Source organism: Anarhichas minor, unplaced genomic scaffold (assembly GCF_050575085.1).
Source record: "Anarhichas minor isolate MPS153535 unplaced genomic scaffold, ASM5057508v1 ptg000058l, whole genome shotgun sequence".
Lineage (NCBI taxonomy): Eukaryota > Metazoa > Chordata > Actinopteri > Perciformes > Anarhichadidae > Anarhichas > Anarhichas minor.
In genome coordinates, this window is record NW_027466504.1 from 14265339 (window position 1) to 14283842 (window position 18504).

General features: G+C 41.9%; 3 protein-coding genes across 3 annotated transcripts; 1 reads left to right on the forward strand and 2 right to left on the reverse strand.

The window, feature by feature from the left end:
• Window positions 1–1986: 1986 nt before the first annotated feature.
• scdb (stearoyl-CoA desaturase b) lies at window positions 1987–9481 on the reverse strand. The gene is made up of 6 exons (XM_076076847.1): window positions 9309–9481; window positions 8116–8356; window positions 7154–7284; window positions 6313–6518; window positions 5044–5276; window positions 1987–3849 (listed from the first exon to the last, which is right to left on the reverse strand). The coding sequence occupies exons 2-6, from the start codon at window positions 8348–8350 to the stop codon at window positions 3650–3652; spliced, it is 1005 nt and encodes a 334-aa protein (XP_075932962.1). The 5' UTR covers window positions 8351–8356; window positions 9309–9481; the 3' UTR covers window positions 1987–3649.
• Window positions 9482–10445: 964 nt separating this feature from the next.
• Window positions 10446–13582, reverse strand: trmt2b (tRNA methyltransferase 2B). Its single transcript, XM_076076845.1, has 2 exons — window positions 12396–13582; window positions 10446–11450 (listed from the first exon to the last, which is right to left on the reverse strand). Exons 1-2 carry the CDS (start codon window positions 13263–13265, stop codon window positions 10827–10829), a joined length of 1494 nt encoding a protein of 497 aa, XP_075932960.1. The 5' UTR covers window positions 13266–13582; the 3' UTR covers window positions 10446–10826.
• dnajb12a (DnaJ heat shock protein family (Hsp40) member B12a) lies at window positions 13519–18057 on the forward strand. Its single transcript, XM_076076846.1, has 9 exons — window positions 13519–13681; window positions 14021–14198; window positions 14440–14585; window positions 14678–14848; window positions 15084–15163; window positions 15270–15379; window positions 15470–15645; window positions 15964–16106; window positions 17480–18057. The coding sequence occupies exons 1-8, from the start codon at window positions 13549–13551 to the stop codon at window positions 16083–16085; spliced, it is 1116 nt and encodes a 371-aa protein (XP_075932961.1). The 5' UTR covers window positions 13519–13548; the 3' UTR covers window positions 16086–16106; window positions 17480–18057.
• Window positions 18058–18504: the final 447 nt, after the last annotated feature.

Consider the following 18504-nt stretch of genomic DNA (forward strand, 5'->3'; position numbering starts at 1 on the left):
AATTGGATGAGACGATAGGTCTATTTTGGTTATTATTTCGGACATGTGCAAATAAGAAAATGAACAATTTCCTATTTCATACAATGTGTGCTTTTGTGAAGAGTGTTTTGTGGTGCAATTCACTTGAATGAGACATAACATTTGCATCGCATGTTTGTCATTTTCACGTTTTCCTGCCAATATTTCAATCATGATTTTATGAGAATTTAACAAAGAGATTATCTCCGATGATGACCCCTCCAACAGAAAATAAAAGGTGCATTGGGGCAGGCTGAAGGCCTAGCCATTGATCAGATATGGGGCATTTGCATCACTAATCCAGACGGTCCCTACCTAACACTGCATGGAGGGTTATTCCCCAATAACCCCGTCTGACCCTTAGGACCCTTTCCTTTGGCACAGGCAGCCCTTTAGCAAACTTCTTGTGTGCAAATTAGGAGGGGAGGGGAGGGGGGGGGGGGGACTTCTGAGGGATGTTTTTGGATTAAGATTTACAAAGGAATGACAAGTAAAGTTAGACAACAGCAGGATCCATCCTGTTGTTTTAGCATTTTTTTTATACAAGACAAATGACCCCTTGAAGCGTCACCAAAAGTGCGCAGTCATGCCTATATGTTATTATAACAAGTCGTTTCCCAAGAGCGAGGTGTCAGTAAACGTCCGCAATTGTCGTTCAACGTGAAAAATAGCGGCCCTTCTGTCTTTTGTACACATTTTGTCGCTTGAGCCCGCTGAAATGTGCGTCTTTTGGCGCCGATGTGAATAAAACATGTAGGCCTATATCAGTAAGACTATCTGCATCATCTCAAGTCTGAGACATCAGAAGGGCTGCCAGCAGCAGCAGCAGCAGCAGCAGCATTACACCGGACAACAAGTCCTCAATGTTGCACAAGTCTGCAAGAATTGAAACTGCGTGACTGTCCGCAGTGACGAGTCTGAGCTCAGACTGGCAATGTGATCGACACCGAGGTGATGCATGCCACGAAGAGGATGGCCTGACAGGCAGCAGCCAATGGACAACAGGCTGATGTCACTGTTGGGACATCACAGATCATCGGCGGTGGGACCACTTGCATGAACATTTGTACGGGACTCAGAGCGGCAGAGTGCAGCATGTTGTGCCAAAACAACCAATTGCAACAAGCAAATCGCATTTACTGCTTTTACACAGAGCAGACGTGTCGCTCGTTTCTTTGACTTGCCATGAAGCCATTCACCAGCAGAGGGAGCAAGTTCACAGCTCCTTCAAATGGTTGAAAGATGTGTTGATAACATACACTAAATCCTCTTTATTTAAAGAACCACAGGGAGGAAATGATCTTTTTGCTCACCCACAGGCTGTTTCAAGCTTTAAGTCTGCAAGACTGGACACGTGACGCTGGAAAACACTAAGCACCGTCTGTACCAATAGAAGTCTGTCCTCCAGGAACCCTTAAGGAATGTTCGAACAATATCTGCAGCTATTTTAAATATGTATGGTGGTGTTACAAGTGCAACAGCGTTACATGTGGGTGAGACGGGCGAGTAACGCATGAAAAGCAGAGGTAGATCCCCATCAGAATAGGCACGTAGACAGGAGACATGGCTGTCAATTAACAAGCGCAACATGTCCAAAAACAGGAGCGGCGAGATGAAGATAAAACCATTTAAGAGATGTTTTAACTCCTGTTGTGTACTCATGCGATCAGTATAGAAAAGCACATTGTGTAGACGGACACAGCTGTCTGTATCTCTATCCCAAGTATTCCAATCATGTCTAATACTACGTCAGTATGCACTAAGGGAATGCGTTTAGAATATCCAATGAAAACATCTTTTTACATAATTCAGTTGCACTTAAGCTTTTGGGACATTTAACATATAATATTGTATGTCAGTGTTTGTCAACATAAGTTTCAATTATGACAACCTTCGTTTTAGAACTTAGCACCAGTAGCTGTTATTATTGTGGTATCCACAAGCCACTGATAAAGAATGTAACAGAAATGTTATGATCATACATTTATTCAGTTTACGAATAAGGAATATTACAGACTTTCAACAAAAACAGCAAAACATATTTTGTCACAAGTAGAAAATTTGGTTTATTTACGGTACATACATTGGGCAAAAGTATTCTTTCAAAAAAAAAAAAAAAAAAGTGCCATTTTTAAGGCATTCAAACTTCAAGAAGTTAACACTGTGAAAAAAAAAAAAAAAAAAAAAAAAAAGTTGCTCTGTAAAAGAGGAAGTGTGACAAATATCACATTATCATTAATGATATAACAAGTTTGGATCTTGTTTTAAAGCAAAATAGTTGTATGGTTACACAAATGTTAATTCACAGTAACCCTTTCTTAAAGATTTGTTGAATGGTCCCCCTTTGTCATTATAAATAAGGGATTTTAATTTTTGAAGTGTTCCTTAAAAACAGACACAAAACAACTGTCATTAGACAGAAAAATGAAGCCCGAATTTATTTCCATAACTTGCACTTTTAATTTTTTCAATCAGGTGTGCAACTCGCATAAGGCAATTGGGCAAGAGTCCTGACACATGTTTCAATAATATATAGTCACACAGCACAAAAGGTAAATCCTTCATTAGCCTTGTCTGAGGGAGACCTCTTCTCTGAGTGTATTTCAATTGAATACAAAATAAATGTAAATATATATATCTCTTTTCAAGTTAAGACTGAGAAGTCTGGTTCCATGTTTCAGTCTGAGGTGGCTTCACTACTCAACCAGAGGAATACAAATTTACACCAGAGGTTCATCCTCATTAAGAACCCCTCTTGTACAGTTGAGGACAGTGGGTGTGAAAATATCCCAAAGTATAACACATCTGTACTCTAGTCACCCACTCAGGTAAGATAAATAAGGGCAGTTCAATTGAGTATTAACTGTCTTGGTGTTGGCCTTTAACACAGCAGCTTATGATTCAGTGAGACGACTATCTCACCAAAAATAAAGACAACCTTAGCTTATAACAGACAGACAAAAATAAAGATGAAACTCCACTCCTTGTGGAATGAGACAAAGCAGTACTGACTGAAGTTAGAGCGAAAGGCCCTCAGTATCGCCTGTAGAGAAACCTCACTGTTAAGAGCTTCAATAAAGCTTTCAAAGTGCCAAAGACTATTAATAAATAGCACATTAACAAATAAGATATACAGTAAATTATTCTGTAATCACTGCTTTTACACAATGCTCACACAGACTTATTCTGGTTGTCCTACTGCTGCCAATAGAGACTTTAATCCCAATTTTTATTCTCCTTGTGCCTGATATATATATAGATATATATAGATATAGATATATATAGATATATAGATATAGATCTATATAGATATAGATATAGATATATATAGATATATATATATATATATATATATATAAAATGGTGAAAAGCTGTGCTTGCACATGTAGCCAGGTAACTGGCTGTGACGAATAGTTGGTGAGGACACTTCAAAACTTAAAAAGAGACCCACACATTTAAGGAAAGTCTACAACTCTCAAAAGCCAATATTAGTCTCAGGAGGAGGTTTATCTTATATTCAGAAGCATGGTAATCACCCATAACCACCACTGAAATTCTGCTATACCCGCTGCTACGTTCTGTCTTGGTTCGACACATAGGTATCAGTTTCAGAGCTTGCGGCTAGCGTGACTCAGCCACTGTTGTTGCTGCTGTCACCCGTTCGCTGTCTGCGCGCAGTGATGACTTCCTTCGACACCCTCTTTGGGTCCTTGGCCAAACCCAGGAAGCACATGGTGTCTATGAAGGCAGTGGTGAGATTCAGCTTGCAGCCGAACTCACTCGTGGCGTAGTCGAAGGGGAATGTGTGGTGGTAGTTGTGGAAGCCTTCCCCTGGAAACCAAAATGAAAGACGTCAGTGTTTATGCTGAATGTCAACAAGTTAATTGCATGAATGAAGATGTGCATGAAACAGTTACATGGTGAATTTAAAACACATCACAGGACGGCAGCACAGCGACAAAGAGCTATTGATAATGTTATTTGATGCCAAGTGAATTAGGGACCTTTTTTGGAGATTTGAAAATCTTAACAAAAGCTGACTGATATGTAATGCAATTTACAAGCTACCAAAAACCAGGCTATCAGATTTGCTTAATTAGTCTTTTGTTATCATTGCAACCACAGTTTAGTTGCCATTGTAACAGCATGGGTGTGCCCGCAGCCCTTCGGAGATACGACGCCAAAGAATCTCACGGGGCACCGCAGCAGAAAACATCTCATCAACAAGCTTAAAAAGGATGAAGCCCACACAGGTAATACCAGAGTCTCTACTGCTACATTTAATGAGAATTACTACAGCTGTGCGCGTAGGAAAAGGCAAATAACATGGGAAAACTAATTCAAATGACACAATAGGTGAGCTGGACTTGATATTGTTTCCTCCATTGGCTCTCACAGTTTAAAATTTTGTTTCAATGCAATACAAAAACTAAAAAGCAATCTATATTTCAATCTTGACAGATAAAATGTGGCGGACGGTGATCAATCTGGAAAGACTGCGTGGACATACTGTACAATTGAAAGCACAGAAGCGTCTGCCAGAATTGCGCATTCTTGTGCAATCACTCGTTAGCTTGTGAGTTTGATGTTGTTCTGCAGCTAACAATGCTCGATGCTGTTTGCAGCATCACACCCCCACGGTGTCAGCCACCACAAATAAAGTCTCGACTTGTGGCACACAATGATACTGAAATAAGCCAGTGTCCAACTCTAAAAACAAACATGTAGATACACAGCTCAACACCTCTGAAGTTCAAAGCTTAAACTGGCGGAGAGACAAAATAAACATTGAACACCTGATTGGCAAACTGTCCCACTAAAGATGCCAGACTGAACCTGCTTTGAGGGAGCACACACTGGGGTTGACTTGACAAGCTTTCAACAAGGGATGCGACGATCATTCACATATCCCTCAGGTGCATAAAAGGGCACCAAGTTTGACATAATACTTATGTCGTCACAATACAGTGACACATTACTGTAGGACAACTAATACATATTAATAAAAAAAGGCTGTTTCCTTACCTATAGCACTGAACGCAACCAGTCGGTTTTCCCTCGGGTTGATGGTCTTGTCGTAAGGCCTGTTGCCCCAGATGTGTGCAGCGCTGTTGACCAGCCAGGTGGCATTGAGCATCACGGCGTATCTTAAGAGTCCAGGGACGAAGTATGCCACAGCCAAGGATTCCCCCCAGAAGTACCAGGGCACAAACATTGGCACGAAGAAGCAAAGGAGCACCACAGAGAGCTTGTAGTGGCTGAAAGAAAAAAAGAAAAAAACTGAATCTCACGGATCCATTCCCACTCGATCTGAGACTAAATGAAATAAAACTGATTTAGAATGATGTAAATTGACATTGAATCATTTTTTTTGGTCTCATAGCTGATTGTGGAAATGTATACATTATATAATTCCACAATACACTTCAGTTAGAATGAATATTGCATCTCATGTGTGTATTTTACACAATTTGATTGTTAGAACAACATACATATCTGTACCCACGCCAGGCTAAAGGGTCCCATAAAAAAGGACACAAATTGAATCCTACATCGTTATGAGGGAAATTATGAACGCGTCATAATTATATAATACATAAAATAATTAACCCCCTTTGCGTGAGAGCAGAAGTGAAAATCTGGGACTGTGTCCAGAAAAGTAGATCTGTTGACCCCACAGGGCCACGCTGTGATTTGATCCCCGGTCCAAAATGCATCCACTATCAGTAGATGATGGCTATCAGGCGTTATCACGTCAGTATAACCCAGACTACAACATCCTGTACAGTTTGGGACGAAGGGGAAATTATTTTGACTAACCCTGCAAATACATTTAGATGAGACATTCATATATCATACTTTGGGTAGCAAAGGTGTGAAGGCCGAGGTGATGGATAGTGTTGCGTCAGCTTTTTCACATTTCTTATTATTGAATCTCGTATATGATACACCCCCCCCAGTGGTTTTATTTCCATAACATCAATGTAGGCGCAACAACGAGATATTTGTGTCCACATGAAAAGTGCTGGCAGTTCAGCAAATTGTCCGATAGATAATGTAGGTCATATTCATTTTTGCAGATGAGTTCAAGAATGTCCGGTCATCATTGTATTGCCCCCCCCCCAAAGAAAATGTGTATTTCGCTTGTGAGAAATACTTGGACAGGAGACCACAAAAGTGAAATTTTGATAACATGTGGACTCTCACTGTTGAGTCTGCATCTTTGAGCTCCCTTCAGAGACACACTTGACAAGAGACTTGAAAAGAAAAAAACTCTGGGTAATGTTTGCTCACCGTCTCTGAAACATAACCACTTTATCTGCCTTCAGGTCGGACAGCTCCAGTTTTTTGCCCTTTTCAATGACGTCGGGATGTTTGCGAACCATCAGCCAACCAATGTGTGCGAAGAAGAACCCCCGTGTGGCATTGTGGGGGTCTGCGTCCGTCTCCGAGTACTTGTGGTGGACACGGTGGTCCCTCGCCCACTCATATATATCATTCTGCTCACACACACACAGAGATATGCATGAGACTTTCAGATAATCAGAGATAACAAAACAATAAATGCATAGCACTATATGATACACATAGTGATACTGAAATCACCCTACCATTGCCACATTATATTTTTGCTGATGTGATTCAAATTAGGCATTGAGGCAGGTTCAAGATCTCCTTCCGCCGTGTTTTATGACATGTAGAAATGCTCTGCTTTCAATAATACTTAGTGTTTATATGTTGTTGTTTTTCTCCAATTGCCTGACTGAAAATTGTCAAAAGGATATCTACTCCTTTTCCCTCATTAGAGGGCGTCAAGTTTTCACAATCAACATCACACTTGTTGCACATTGGATCAAGAATGGCTTGTTGTGGTGTCACAGAATGTGTTAAACTCAGCAGATGAAGGGGAAACAGCCTTTAGTGTCAAACATCGTTCTGCACAGTGAAGCTCAAACATCACAGTCAAGGGGCAATAAGCAAAAACACCTTTTTTGAGCTAGGGGCGAGTTAAAGATGAAGCAGCAGCTTCCAAGGAATACACTTGGCGATAATGTGCTGCTGCAACAGCTAAATCCCCCTCCCCTAGGGGGATCAAAAAAGGTGTGTCTTATATTTACATTAGTTCCTGTTTTACCTGAAAGGCCATGGAGTTGGCGAGAGCGAGGAAGACTCGCAGAGGAAAAGAGGCCTTGTAGGTTCTGTGGCTCCATAATCTGTGTGCACCGGCAGTCACACCGAGAGCACTGATGAAGTAGCACACTGCAGCTGGAGGAAAGAAAAGACATCTTAGGGGAAACTGTCACCACTACACTGAGATTAAGTTCACACCCGTGAGAGCAGAAGTCACTGGGACACCATGTTCTTTCCATTACACCCGGGCCTCTTTGTTCAGAGGAAAGTCCTCAATGTGGGGAGATGGGAGCGCACAGGTCGGCCCTCACAGATTTGTTGTTCTAAAACTGCTGAATGTGTTTCTATGTGAAGCCCAGACAAGACTACCCAGGATTTGAGACCCGGGGGCTTCTGACTGCCAAAGAGCATTCTGTTGTGGTGCCACACAGCTCACAATGGGATGTCTATGGGAATGGTGATTGTGCATTGTCTTCCGCGGTGAAATAATATGCAGCTCAGCATTGCAAAGATAGGGGGGATATTATGCAGCGCGAGAGTGGAAACAAAGTTAAGACTGTTCAGGAATTCAAGTCATGCCTCAGTAGTCTACACATATGGGGTGCACACACTGTAAATATTCAGCTAACAGTTTGTCTATCATCAGTGAAATTCAAATACTTCTAATTTGGGACACGCAAAACATTCCAACGAGCCCAACTATTTTACAATCAGCCACAGGTTTGAGCTCTCAAAGAGGGTTTAACATGCATCTGGATTTGTAAAAATCACAAGGCCAGAGTGACTCATTCTACATGCAACATAGACATGACACCCCCCCCCCACACACACACCTCAGTCTGCATGTATTGTAGTTAGCAATGATAACACACCATCAGCACATTCTGTTTTCACCCTGTGGCCCACAGGGTGAAAACAGAAACAATGCTGCACCGCTCAGCCCGCTACAGTATAGTAAATACTTACTCCATGCGAGAGTTGCAACCGAAGCGGATGGAAGGAAAACCAGTCCGTAGAGAGCGGTGACATGAAGGAGGGACATCAGGATGATATTCCTCCAAACCAGCGTCGTCGGTGGTTTGGGACCCTCTTTCTCTTTATAGCTGTCGTCAAAAACATCCTCCACCGCCGATGTTTCTGCCACGGCTCCTCCGAACTGTTGCTTGCCATCGTGATGATTCCTGGTTTCCGTTTGAGTCATTTTTTTCTGTAACGGTAGTGCGCAGCAGGATTTAAAAAAAAAAACACAACAGGAGAGATGTTGCTCAGTTAAATGCGCACGGCGGGATGCAGAAACAGAGAGGAGAGGAAAGTATGGCGGCTGGCTGGGTCCACACAGCAGTGTGCGCGGTGAACGAGATATCGCACTAGTGGCGGAAAGTGTGGCACAATCTGGGGTGATGCGTCACTGCTGCGTTTTTTTGGATACGCCGTGTGCCACCTAAACGGCTCATCACTCATGTTTCACTATACAACCGTTACCACTTTCCAACGGTTGTGTGCCCCATCTCGTTAGTGCCGTATGTCTGATTATTGGTTATGTAATTGACAAAAAACTGCAGGCGTGAAAACAGGAAGCCACTCCTCTTTCACTGACCAGCGGTTTAGTAGCACTTCTTCACATGGAAGTGGTAACGTTATGTCACCATTTGTTGAACCGGAAGATGCCACTTTGCGCCCACATGTACCCTACCGTGTAGTCTAAAAACCCATGGTTGTTATGGTGATACCACCTGTGTGAGACTAACGCCACCATTCTACACTTCCGGTGTAGCGGCTAGACGTTATTAAGGCTCCGATTGCCAAGCTAGCGGGGCTAGCAGAGTGGTGGGCGTGGCGTGTTCGGCCGTTAACGTTCGCTGTATAACGCTTTTTTAAAAAGTTAAATGAATGAATAAATGAACATTCCTACATGGAAGTTAAAGATGACATAACGTCAAACCTGGTCACACGGCAGTGGTGTGATTAGAAGATACAAGTTACGACAGCATGTCGTAAATGTTATCTTGGTGGTGGAAACTTGTCCGCTCAAAACACGATAGCGACACCACTATTCAAATTAAACATTGACAATTTGCATGTGACACTCTGTCTTCTCTTCAGTAATGTCCGTTCAAATTTGTTTGACTTACATGTCTGCTTTAGTAGAGTCTACTCACCGTGTAGAGAAAGGCACCAAAGCTGCAGGAGCTCCGGTAAAGATGAAAGAAAAAAAAAAGGCGAGTAACTGGTGCGTTGATCTCCGGTTACTGAAGTCGTCACTGCTGTGCAGAGGTCGTTTTAAAGCAACTGGTCGACGAGGAAATTGATGCCACAGGCTGTGATTACACCCTATTGGCTGTTTGCTTCTGTTAACCACCCTTTTTTTTTTTCACCATCAGAATGTCTCAAATAGCTTTACTTGCATCATTGCCAAATCTATCAAATCAAACTCTTGATCTTAATATGGCTCTCTAATCGGATGAAACGTGACAAGATGTTGTAAACACAGGTCAACTCAATATTATGTCATACAGCAAATGACTGTCTGACATTTGCATTGTATGACTGTGCCCTGTAGTCCCATTGGTCTGTCACCATGTGCAGTGCAAAGGGGAATTTGTTTTGCAGGCTTCAGTTAACAATGTCTAGTCTGAGATGGTTGTGAAACTCTGATCAAATATATCCCAACTGTTGGTAGACACAATACAGTTTTCCAGTAGACTACATTGAAAAGATGCCCCTCAGATGTTGATATCAACTCACAAAAAAGGAATAGGCAGAACATCTGACTGACAATGTATAGATTTGTGAAACTAATGTGATTATTATATGCATCAGACTTTTTACTTCTCTCATGCATGTACTTTTGGTGAATAAACCACAAATGTATTGTGATTAAAATGTTTTTTTTCCTAAATGTCTTTTCTAATTTTGGTAAGGTTAGCCAGAACAGAGGCAGAACTGAGTACAATATGAGAATAGTGAGCACGTAGATGTAAACCCCCGCACCCTGTCAGGGTTGATAAAGGGTGATTTCCCAGTCTTTCTGCTAACCCTGCATCATCAAACCATTACTGAACTCAAGAGATAAAAGAGCTCCCTATCTAAAAGGCAAGGCCGGCTTGTCCCAAACTATGGCCTCACATAAACGGTGGTAACCTCTTTGGGAAAATATTGTCTGCTCATAATATACACTCATGATGTTACTGACCTTTAGTGAACTAGAATGAATGGGATGTCTCCTAAGAGGATGGCTCTGAAGAAGTTGTAATGGCACCATCTGCTGCACAAATACAGCTACTACGAAGGAAAGTACTACAACCTACAACAAGAGGTGGACACAATAACGTGGACATCTAACACAATATAATGTTAACTTTGTGAAGCTTATAATGTATACACACTGTGTAACAGATGCATTGACTCGACTCTAATGTCACCTTCCACCTGTCCATCTGCTGTAGTAAAGCACTATATTTTCTGATATTTTACACAGCAAAAGATTAATCAGAAGATTTATGAAAAAAAACAAAAAAACATTTGTTGCAGCCTTAAAAACAAAGTTTTAATCAAGCAAATAAGAGAAAACACCTGTGTGGGTGAACCATGGGTGTAAGATAATCCGTTATCATTTAGCATACATCATCATCGAGTTGCTGAAGGGTCGAAGCCCGCCTCTGAACAAAAAGCATCCGCTACCTCTCAAAAAGAAGCACCACTTCACAATGAGGAGTATGTGGGAACATATCCACAGGCACAGCCAGAGTCGGAGAAAACGCCTCTCCTGTGAGTTTCTTCTGGGGGTCAGGGGCGCAACAAAGCTCCCTGAAGTTCCTCATAGCCTCCCCATCCGGTTTACAGGACACATAGACCAGCCTGCGGATAGCAGGTTGGTTTCGCAGAGCTCGGACCACTCTGTAGTGCAGTCCAGCTCGAGCAGGGTTCACCACAGCTGCGACAAGGCCTCCACCTGCGGAGCTCAGCTGGGACATAACGCCAGGAAGCGCCACCTCCGCCTTCCCCCGGACAAAGTCACAGTTCAGTACATCGTTGAGAGCTGCGTTGTGTCGGGCATCTTCCACCGCCTGTTCCATGAGCTCTATACCAATGATTCTGTCCACTCTGGGAGATATGGTAATGCCGATGGCACCTGTCCCGCAGCACACATCCAGGAGAGTACCGCCAACTTTGGTTCTTCCTCCACCGTCCTCAGGGCTCGGGAAGCACAGGTGTCTCACTGTGCTGTACAGCCCCTCAGCAGCAGCCTGGTTCACCTGGAAAAAGGCATCGGCAGAAATGCGGAATTTGTAGCCCAGCACCTGTGAATGACAAAACAAAAACAATAAAAAAATACATAGACATACATGGATTTTGTGGTACCCGCTTAGTCTACTATCATCACAAATTCAGTACTTCTAGGGTAATTTACATGTTGATGTCATGTTGAACAAAGGCTGTGGAAATAGTTGTATGATAGTATATGAGTTGAGTAAATTATGTGACTAATAGACTAATAAACTAATGATCTGTACCAGAAGGCCTGCATTACAAACGGCGTATGGAGTCACGGCCATTTACCAGATGAGTAGGGTCTGTCTGGAAGATGCGATCACATTGCATTATGGGAAATGTAGGATACAGTGTTTCTGGAAATTGATCCATATTCATGAATAAGATTCAGGATATCCTGGTCTTCAGTGGTGGAATGTAAGTACATTTACCCAAGTACTGTACTGAACAATTTTGAGGTACTTTTGAGTATTTCCATTTAATGCTACTTTATACTTCTACTAATAGTCATAGGGACATATTGCACATTTTACTCCACTACTTTTATTTAAAACCTTTAGTTACGTTCTGGATTTAGATTGTTCATAAAAAAATGTAATCAACTAACGCATTATGATGTATTATTACAGGTTAAGCTACCTAGCATTACATAAAGTAATTAGACCCAACTGTTAAACATTAGTAGATTCATACTTATAATACAGTAATATAGTCTGAAATGGGCCATTCTATAAATAATTAATACTTTTACTTTTGGTACATTAAGTATATTCTGATGCTAATATCTTTTTACTTTTATTTAACTGCAAAAATGAAGGATTTTTACTTGTAACGGATCGTTTCTACACTGTGGAATTGCTGATTTAACTTCCTCCACCGCTGCTAGTCTGTGCTGCATATATTCACCACACATTCTGGAAGTAGGTTATGTAAAGTCCCTCTCTGTAATTTTGCCCTGATGGTGTATATATTACCTCCTCGTATATGTGTGGCTGACCGTGCAGGAGCTGGTAGGGGGATTCCTCATGACTGCAGCGAGTCATGCTGCTCTCCTGGAAAAACAGTGAGTCCAACTGACAGACTGATCCAGGCCCCAGCGTGAAGTATTCCACCAAGTCTGCCTGGTGGAGTGCCACGTCCTCTCGGGTGAGCGTCTGTGGATGAAAGTACACTATAGCCATGGTGTGGCCCTCTGCGTTGGTCCTCACCGTGACCTCTCTCCAGTGACCCCCAGTGTGGAACAGCAGGCAGGGCTCCAGGGACGAGAGGCGGATGAAGTCCTGATAACACCGGGCTACCAGTTTGTGCTTCTCCGGCATGTTGAGCAGGTGGTCCCCGTTGACGCAGACAATGTTTCCCTTCCTGCCTGTGCCCACGTAAAAACCGACTGTCTTTGCATTCCCATCCACCCCTCTGTTAACAGAAAACGTGGACTTGTTGCGGTAGCCATCCCTAACCGGCGATGGCAGAACAGGCAAGACAGGGAAGCTGAGTTTACTTCTGACAGCTGATGATTGGGATTGGAAGTCACCTGTAAGATGCCCGGAGAGCTGAGAGAGTATCCTTTCCTGGTGCTTTTGCTTGAGCTCAAGTTGCTCATCGTAACTCAGCCTCCACAGAGGAGTGACCACATCAGCCAGCTTTTCCTCCCAGGACAGATGATCAGTACAGGGAGATTTCGTCGGACTTTTTCTCAATTGTTTCTTTGATGGTGGTTTCCTCTGGCCATCTGAGACAGTGTTATTAGTAGAAAACAACAGATAGGTTTGCCTCACTGTGACGTTATACAGAATATTACGTTTGGCAGATATAACTGACCTGCTGTGTGAAGCTGCCAAAGCCATTTCGACTTTCAATGAAGTAGCTATAATGGCTGAGGGTTCTGCAAGTGGCAGCTAGTGTCGCAAAGACGACTAGAGCAGCTTTATGTATGTATATATATATATATATAAAGTGAACACCGCTTATTTAAGTATCAAAGTTTTAAAACCTATCTTCAGTCGAGTGTACCAAGGGCATGCTGTCGGTTACCATTCAACCGTTGAGACGTATTATTTTAGAGCCGGAGAGCTTCTCTACGTCATCTCCGTGCGTCCTGGGGCAAGTAAACATTTCCGCTGTGTCGCGATGGACTCAAACAAGGACGAAGCGGAGCGGTGCATTAAAATAGCACTAATTTCGGTCAAGAACAACCAGCCGGACAAAGCAAGGAAGTTTCTGGAGAAAGCGCAGCGCCTGTTTCCGACAGATAAGGCAAAAAGTACGTCGAATAATCGTCTGTGTCGGTAGAGATTTTATATCGGTTGGTGGGCCGTCGCTGTACAACCAAATCAGCTAACGTTAGCATAACCATTTTAGCGTTACACCAGCTGCTTCAAGCCGACACTGGTATTTGTAGTTTTTTCAGCACCCCCACCCGCGAATTCTGCAACGTATTTGGTTACTTGATGTCTTAAATTGGTGCTTATTCGCAGGTCGCATTGACATCCTTGTTAGCCGTTACAGTGCTAGCCGTTAGCTCGCTAAGCTAATGCATGATGTGATTATGATCAAGACTGAGGCGCTATCCTTGAATAATCTGACTCCACCTTCTTTCCAGATTTATTGGAGTTGTTAGCGCAAAATGGAAAGCCTCCAGATGAGAATGGCGGTCCTGTGAACGGAGACGGACCCACGATGAGACACCGCAGCCACGGAGAGGAGCCCAATGTGTCCGGACAGGGGGCCACGGACTCGGGGAAACCATACACCGCAGATCAGCTGGATGCTGTCAGAAAGTCAGTGAATCTGTTCTTTTGTTTATACAGATGTAGAATGTACAGATTGAATAACGTCTCATGTGTTTTGTTCATACAATGAAAAGTGTTTGTTTGTGTCATTACCATGACGTTACCATGATGAGATATTTAATGTCAGGAGATGTTTTTATATGTTGCGTTTCTTCACAATGAAGAAGTTTCCATTTCTTTCTTCTCAATCTGCTAACTGTCTCTGGTTGTTTTTTTGTTTTTACTGCAGGATTAAGAGCTGTAAAGATTATTACCAAACTCTCGGGGTTGAAAAGACGGCCTCTGAGGAGGACCTTAAAAAAGCTTACAGAAAGCTGGCTCTAAAATTTCACCCAGATAAAAATCACGCACCTGGAGCCACGGAGGCATTTAAAGGTAAATTAAAAAGTACCCTCCGGTGCTGTTCTATAGAGGACATGCAAATGTAACTTTTATGTAAATGTAACACGTTTTTGTGCGTCTTTCAGCTATTGGTAATGCCTATGCTGTGCTGAGTAACACTGACAAACGAAAGCAGTATGACCAGTATGGAGAGGAGAAATCAAACCCAACCAGGCAGAGAAACCATCGTGATTTTGAAGCAGACATCTCACCCGAGGACCTCTTCAACATGTTCTTTGGTGGAGGCTTCCCATCAAGTAAGTAGAGCGCAGATGAATTTAGGCTTAGTCGGGATGTTGTTCTTTCGTGCTATGGAGGCCCGAGAGTATTTTAGTTTTCATGTTTGAAGAACACGCCTCGGCAACCCATTGGAGAGCAAGCCAGGCTTCTTGATTATGATCCCAGTGCGAAGCCAGGCTAAACACAACTTTATTGTGCTATTATCTTGTCGTTAATATGCTACTCTATGGGTTTTCTTCAATTCTTTTTCAGGTAACGTACATGTTTACAGAAATGGAAGAATGCACTTTGCACACCATAATAGGCCAGAAAGACGAGAGCAGCAGAGAGAGGTAAGTCCTGTTTATAATACCGTAATAACACGTGATACCAGCTGATGTACTGTGTGCTCTGCAAGGAAACACTAATCAAATGTTTGTTTTTTCTGTCTCTGGACAGGGAGGTCTGGCTCTGTTTATCCAGCTGATGCCCATCTTAATCCTCATCATTGTTTCTGCTCTTAGCCAGATGATGGTCACCCAGCCTCCCTACAGCCTTAGCTACCGCCCGTAAGTGTTTCACCACTCGGAAAGCTTTCTGAGGCTGCGTTAAATGTTTCCTCTGCCTCACTCTGTTATTATGTCTTCCCTACACATCAGGTCAGCTGGACATATTCACAAAAGGCATACATCAAACCTGAAGGTGCTTTTCTATGTGGGAGATCGCTTCAATGAAGAATATTCGGGGAATAATAACCTGAAGAATATCGAGAGAAGTGTTGAAGAAGACTACATCTCCAACCTCAGAAACAACTGTTGGAAGGAGAAGCAGCAGAGTAAGTTTGCAGGAGAGCTGTACCCAACAATTATTATCATTATTGATTCATCTGCCAGGTATTTTCTCAATTAATCAGTTGAACTTTACAGTTCTGCAACTCTACAGTATGCCACCTTCATTTTAAGTTTGGTGTGTTCTTAGTTCATTGGTGAAATAAAATAACTATACATACAAAATGATTAACTTAACATATGTCATATTTTTGCTTTTTCTGAAACGGTGCTAAAACGCTTGTGAGTACGGAGATTGTTTTTCGTGAACGTTATTGGATGTAGCCTGAGACCTAGCGTGCTGACATGCTCTCTTGTACTTTCAGAGGAAGGCTTGCTGTACCGTGCTCGTTACTTTGGGGATTCTGAGTTGTACCAAAGGGCACAGAGGATGGGGACTCCCAGCTGTTCCAGACTATCTGAGATTCAGGTTTTATTGGATGGCTAGAAACCACTTGTGCACATAACGGTAAGTTGCCGCAACCATCACAGTGACATTACAGTATAACGGCAACTGTATACATAGACAAACTGAAAGCAGCTACCCAATGCAAGTATTGTAGTGTTTAAGACAGGGATCTTCAACGTTTTTCAGGCCAAGGACCCCCAAACTGATAGAGAGATGGAGCAGGGACCCCCGACTATATATATATATTGTATAAAATGGTGTTTTATATTAAACTGGGCCTAGTGCCATGTATAAACATACCTCTTTATTGTGCATTCAATACTAAGCTTTTCAAATAATACACAGGTTCATATATTCATGTTTTTATTTTAAACATGTGCAAGGTACAGTGAGTAGGGTGGCCGTGCCACTGCCATTTAGAAACATACCTTGTCAGCTGATACCAAAATCAACATTGTCTGTCAATTGCATGATAATCCTGCATACAAGCTATTCAAATTGATGTTTTCATTTTAAACGTGGAAATGAAAAATGAGTGATGGCCTATTAGTGCCACTGCCATGCATAAACATACCTGTTAGCTTTCATACAATACTGAACTATTAAAATAATGGACAGATTCATGTTTGGGAAAAAAAAATAAAAAATTGTCTAATCATCGAAATATTTCGCGGACCCCCTGCAGTACCTCCGCGGACCCCCTGTTGAAGACCTCTGGTTTAAGATGTTAACGCCCCTCCTTAGAAGGACTTGTATGAAACCAAGAATACAGTACATGAACTGCAAAAACTCCAGTATTTTGTTATCCCACTATTTACACACTCTTCATTATAGTTGATAGTTTTCCAAAAGCATATCAAATGTTTTTGGATTGACTCCAAACTTCCATGGCTGCTGTTGCCATTCATTTAAATTGAACTACTTGCCTCTTGTATGGAATCCATTACAGCATTTATTCCACTTTATTTTTGTTCGTTTACTTGTTGACGCGTGGTAATGCGGTTGTAAGCAGGGACTGATACCCGATACTTAAGAATCAGCTATGTCGTCTCAGATGTCCTGTTGGTGAACTTTACTGCACCAGCAGGAAGGGTTTTTAAAACAGGTTCTGCACACAGAAGAATTACCATGTGATAGCAGAACTTTGACCGATTTTTAAAAAGCCATCAATAAAGGCAACTTAATAGTCACTTTGATGGATTATCTATCTTGAGCAAGAGTCAAGTCTCTGCAGGTTGGTTTTAACACTGAAATGAACAAAGACCTAAAACGTGCAAAAATGTCAGTGTGCTCAACTTCTTCTTGCAGCTGTTTAACTGATACTGAGCATTGCACACAAGTGGTAGTGATAATGAATGGTCTGTGTCGATGTTTTTTGGTTGTCTTTGCATGTAAAGAAATCTAATCAGAGTTTTTTTTGTTTTTTTCCGCAGGTTTCGTCGGTACTTGAATCTAATTAGAAGAAATCGGTCGGAGCCCACTGAAATTGGAGCATATTTCTGCAGCAAACCAAGAGAATCAAAAATGCCTTACGTGCAGTGGGCAGCAGACCTTATCAGGGAACCTCTCTGCAACTTGGTGTAGATTGACTTCCTGTAGAACTGTGAGAAGCTTTGAGTTGACTGCTGACACTTTCTTACTCTCGTGTCTTCAGTGTGGTGAGAGTCCGCTGGGCGTCACGGTGGAAAGTAAGAGCATAGTTGTCTATTTGAACGGTAAACAAAGCTGCTAAGATTAGCTCTCTGTCCCAGTCTTTTTTGTTTTCCTTAAACATTTTGAGAAACCTCATGGCCTTCTCATAGACAAATGTCTGAGCCACTCACAAGGAAAGTGTGTAATTTTTATAGTTCTTAACCAATGTAAATATTAATTTTCCTTTTAACAGTGCAGGGTTTATTGGCGTTAATATCATTTACTATAATGTTATTTTGTGGATTTGCTTGTAGCCTGTTGGATCATAAGTATTGAAAATTGTTGCACAAATAAAAGTAAACCATATTTATTAAATTAACATGCTAAAATTGTATAAAAGTTTCTTTGAATTAAATTTGTCCAGTGGTTAACTAGTGCATATTTTCTCTTTTAAACAAGACTAAGAGTCTACAGCCATGCTAGCGGTCGAGCGAGGCTGTACTTGTTCACAGCGTTGCTTTAAGCTAAATGTGGCGTTAGCATTTAAACATGCTCATAATGACAATGCTAACTTGCTGCTGCAGGTGTGATGGTTTTCATGTTCACTATTAAAGTCCAGTGTGTGATAATTCTAACATTTGCTAAGATAACTAAACACAAAGTACAGCTGAAGGTATTCGTTGAGAAACCAAAGTGTTCGACACATTTGTACCTGATAATGGCAAAAGATGACGAGTCATTACAATTCTTTTGTGGGGGACATGAACATCAGAACCAGATTTGATGGCACATCAACCAATAATTGTTGAGACATTTCACTGTCCTG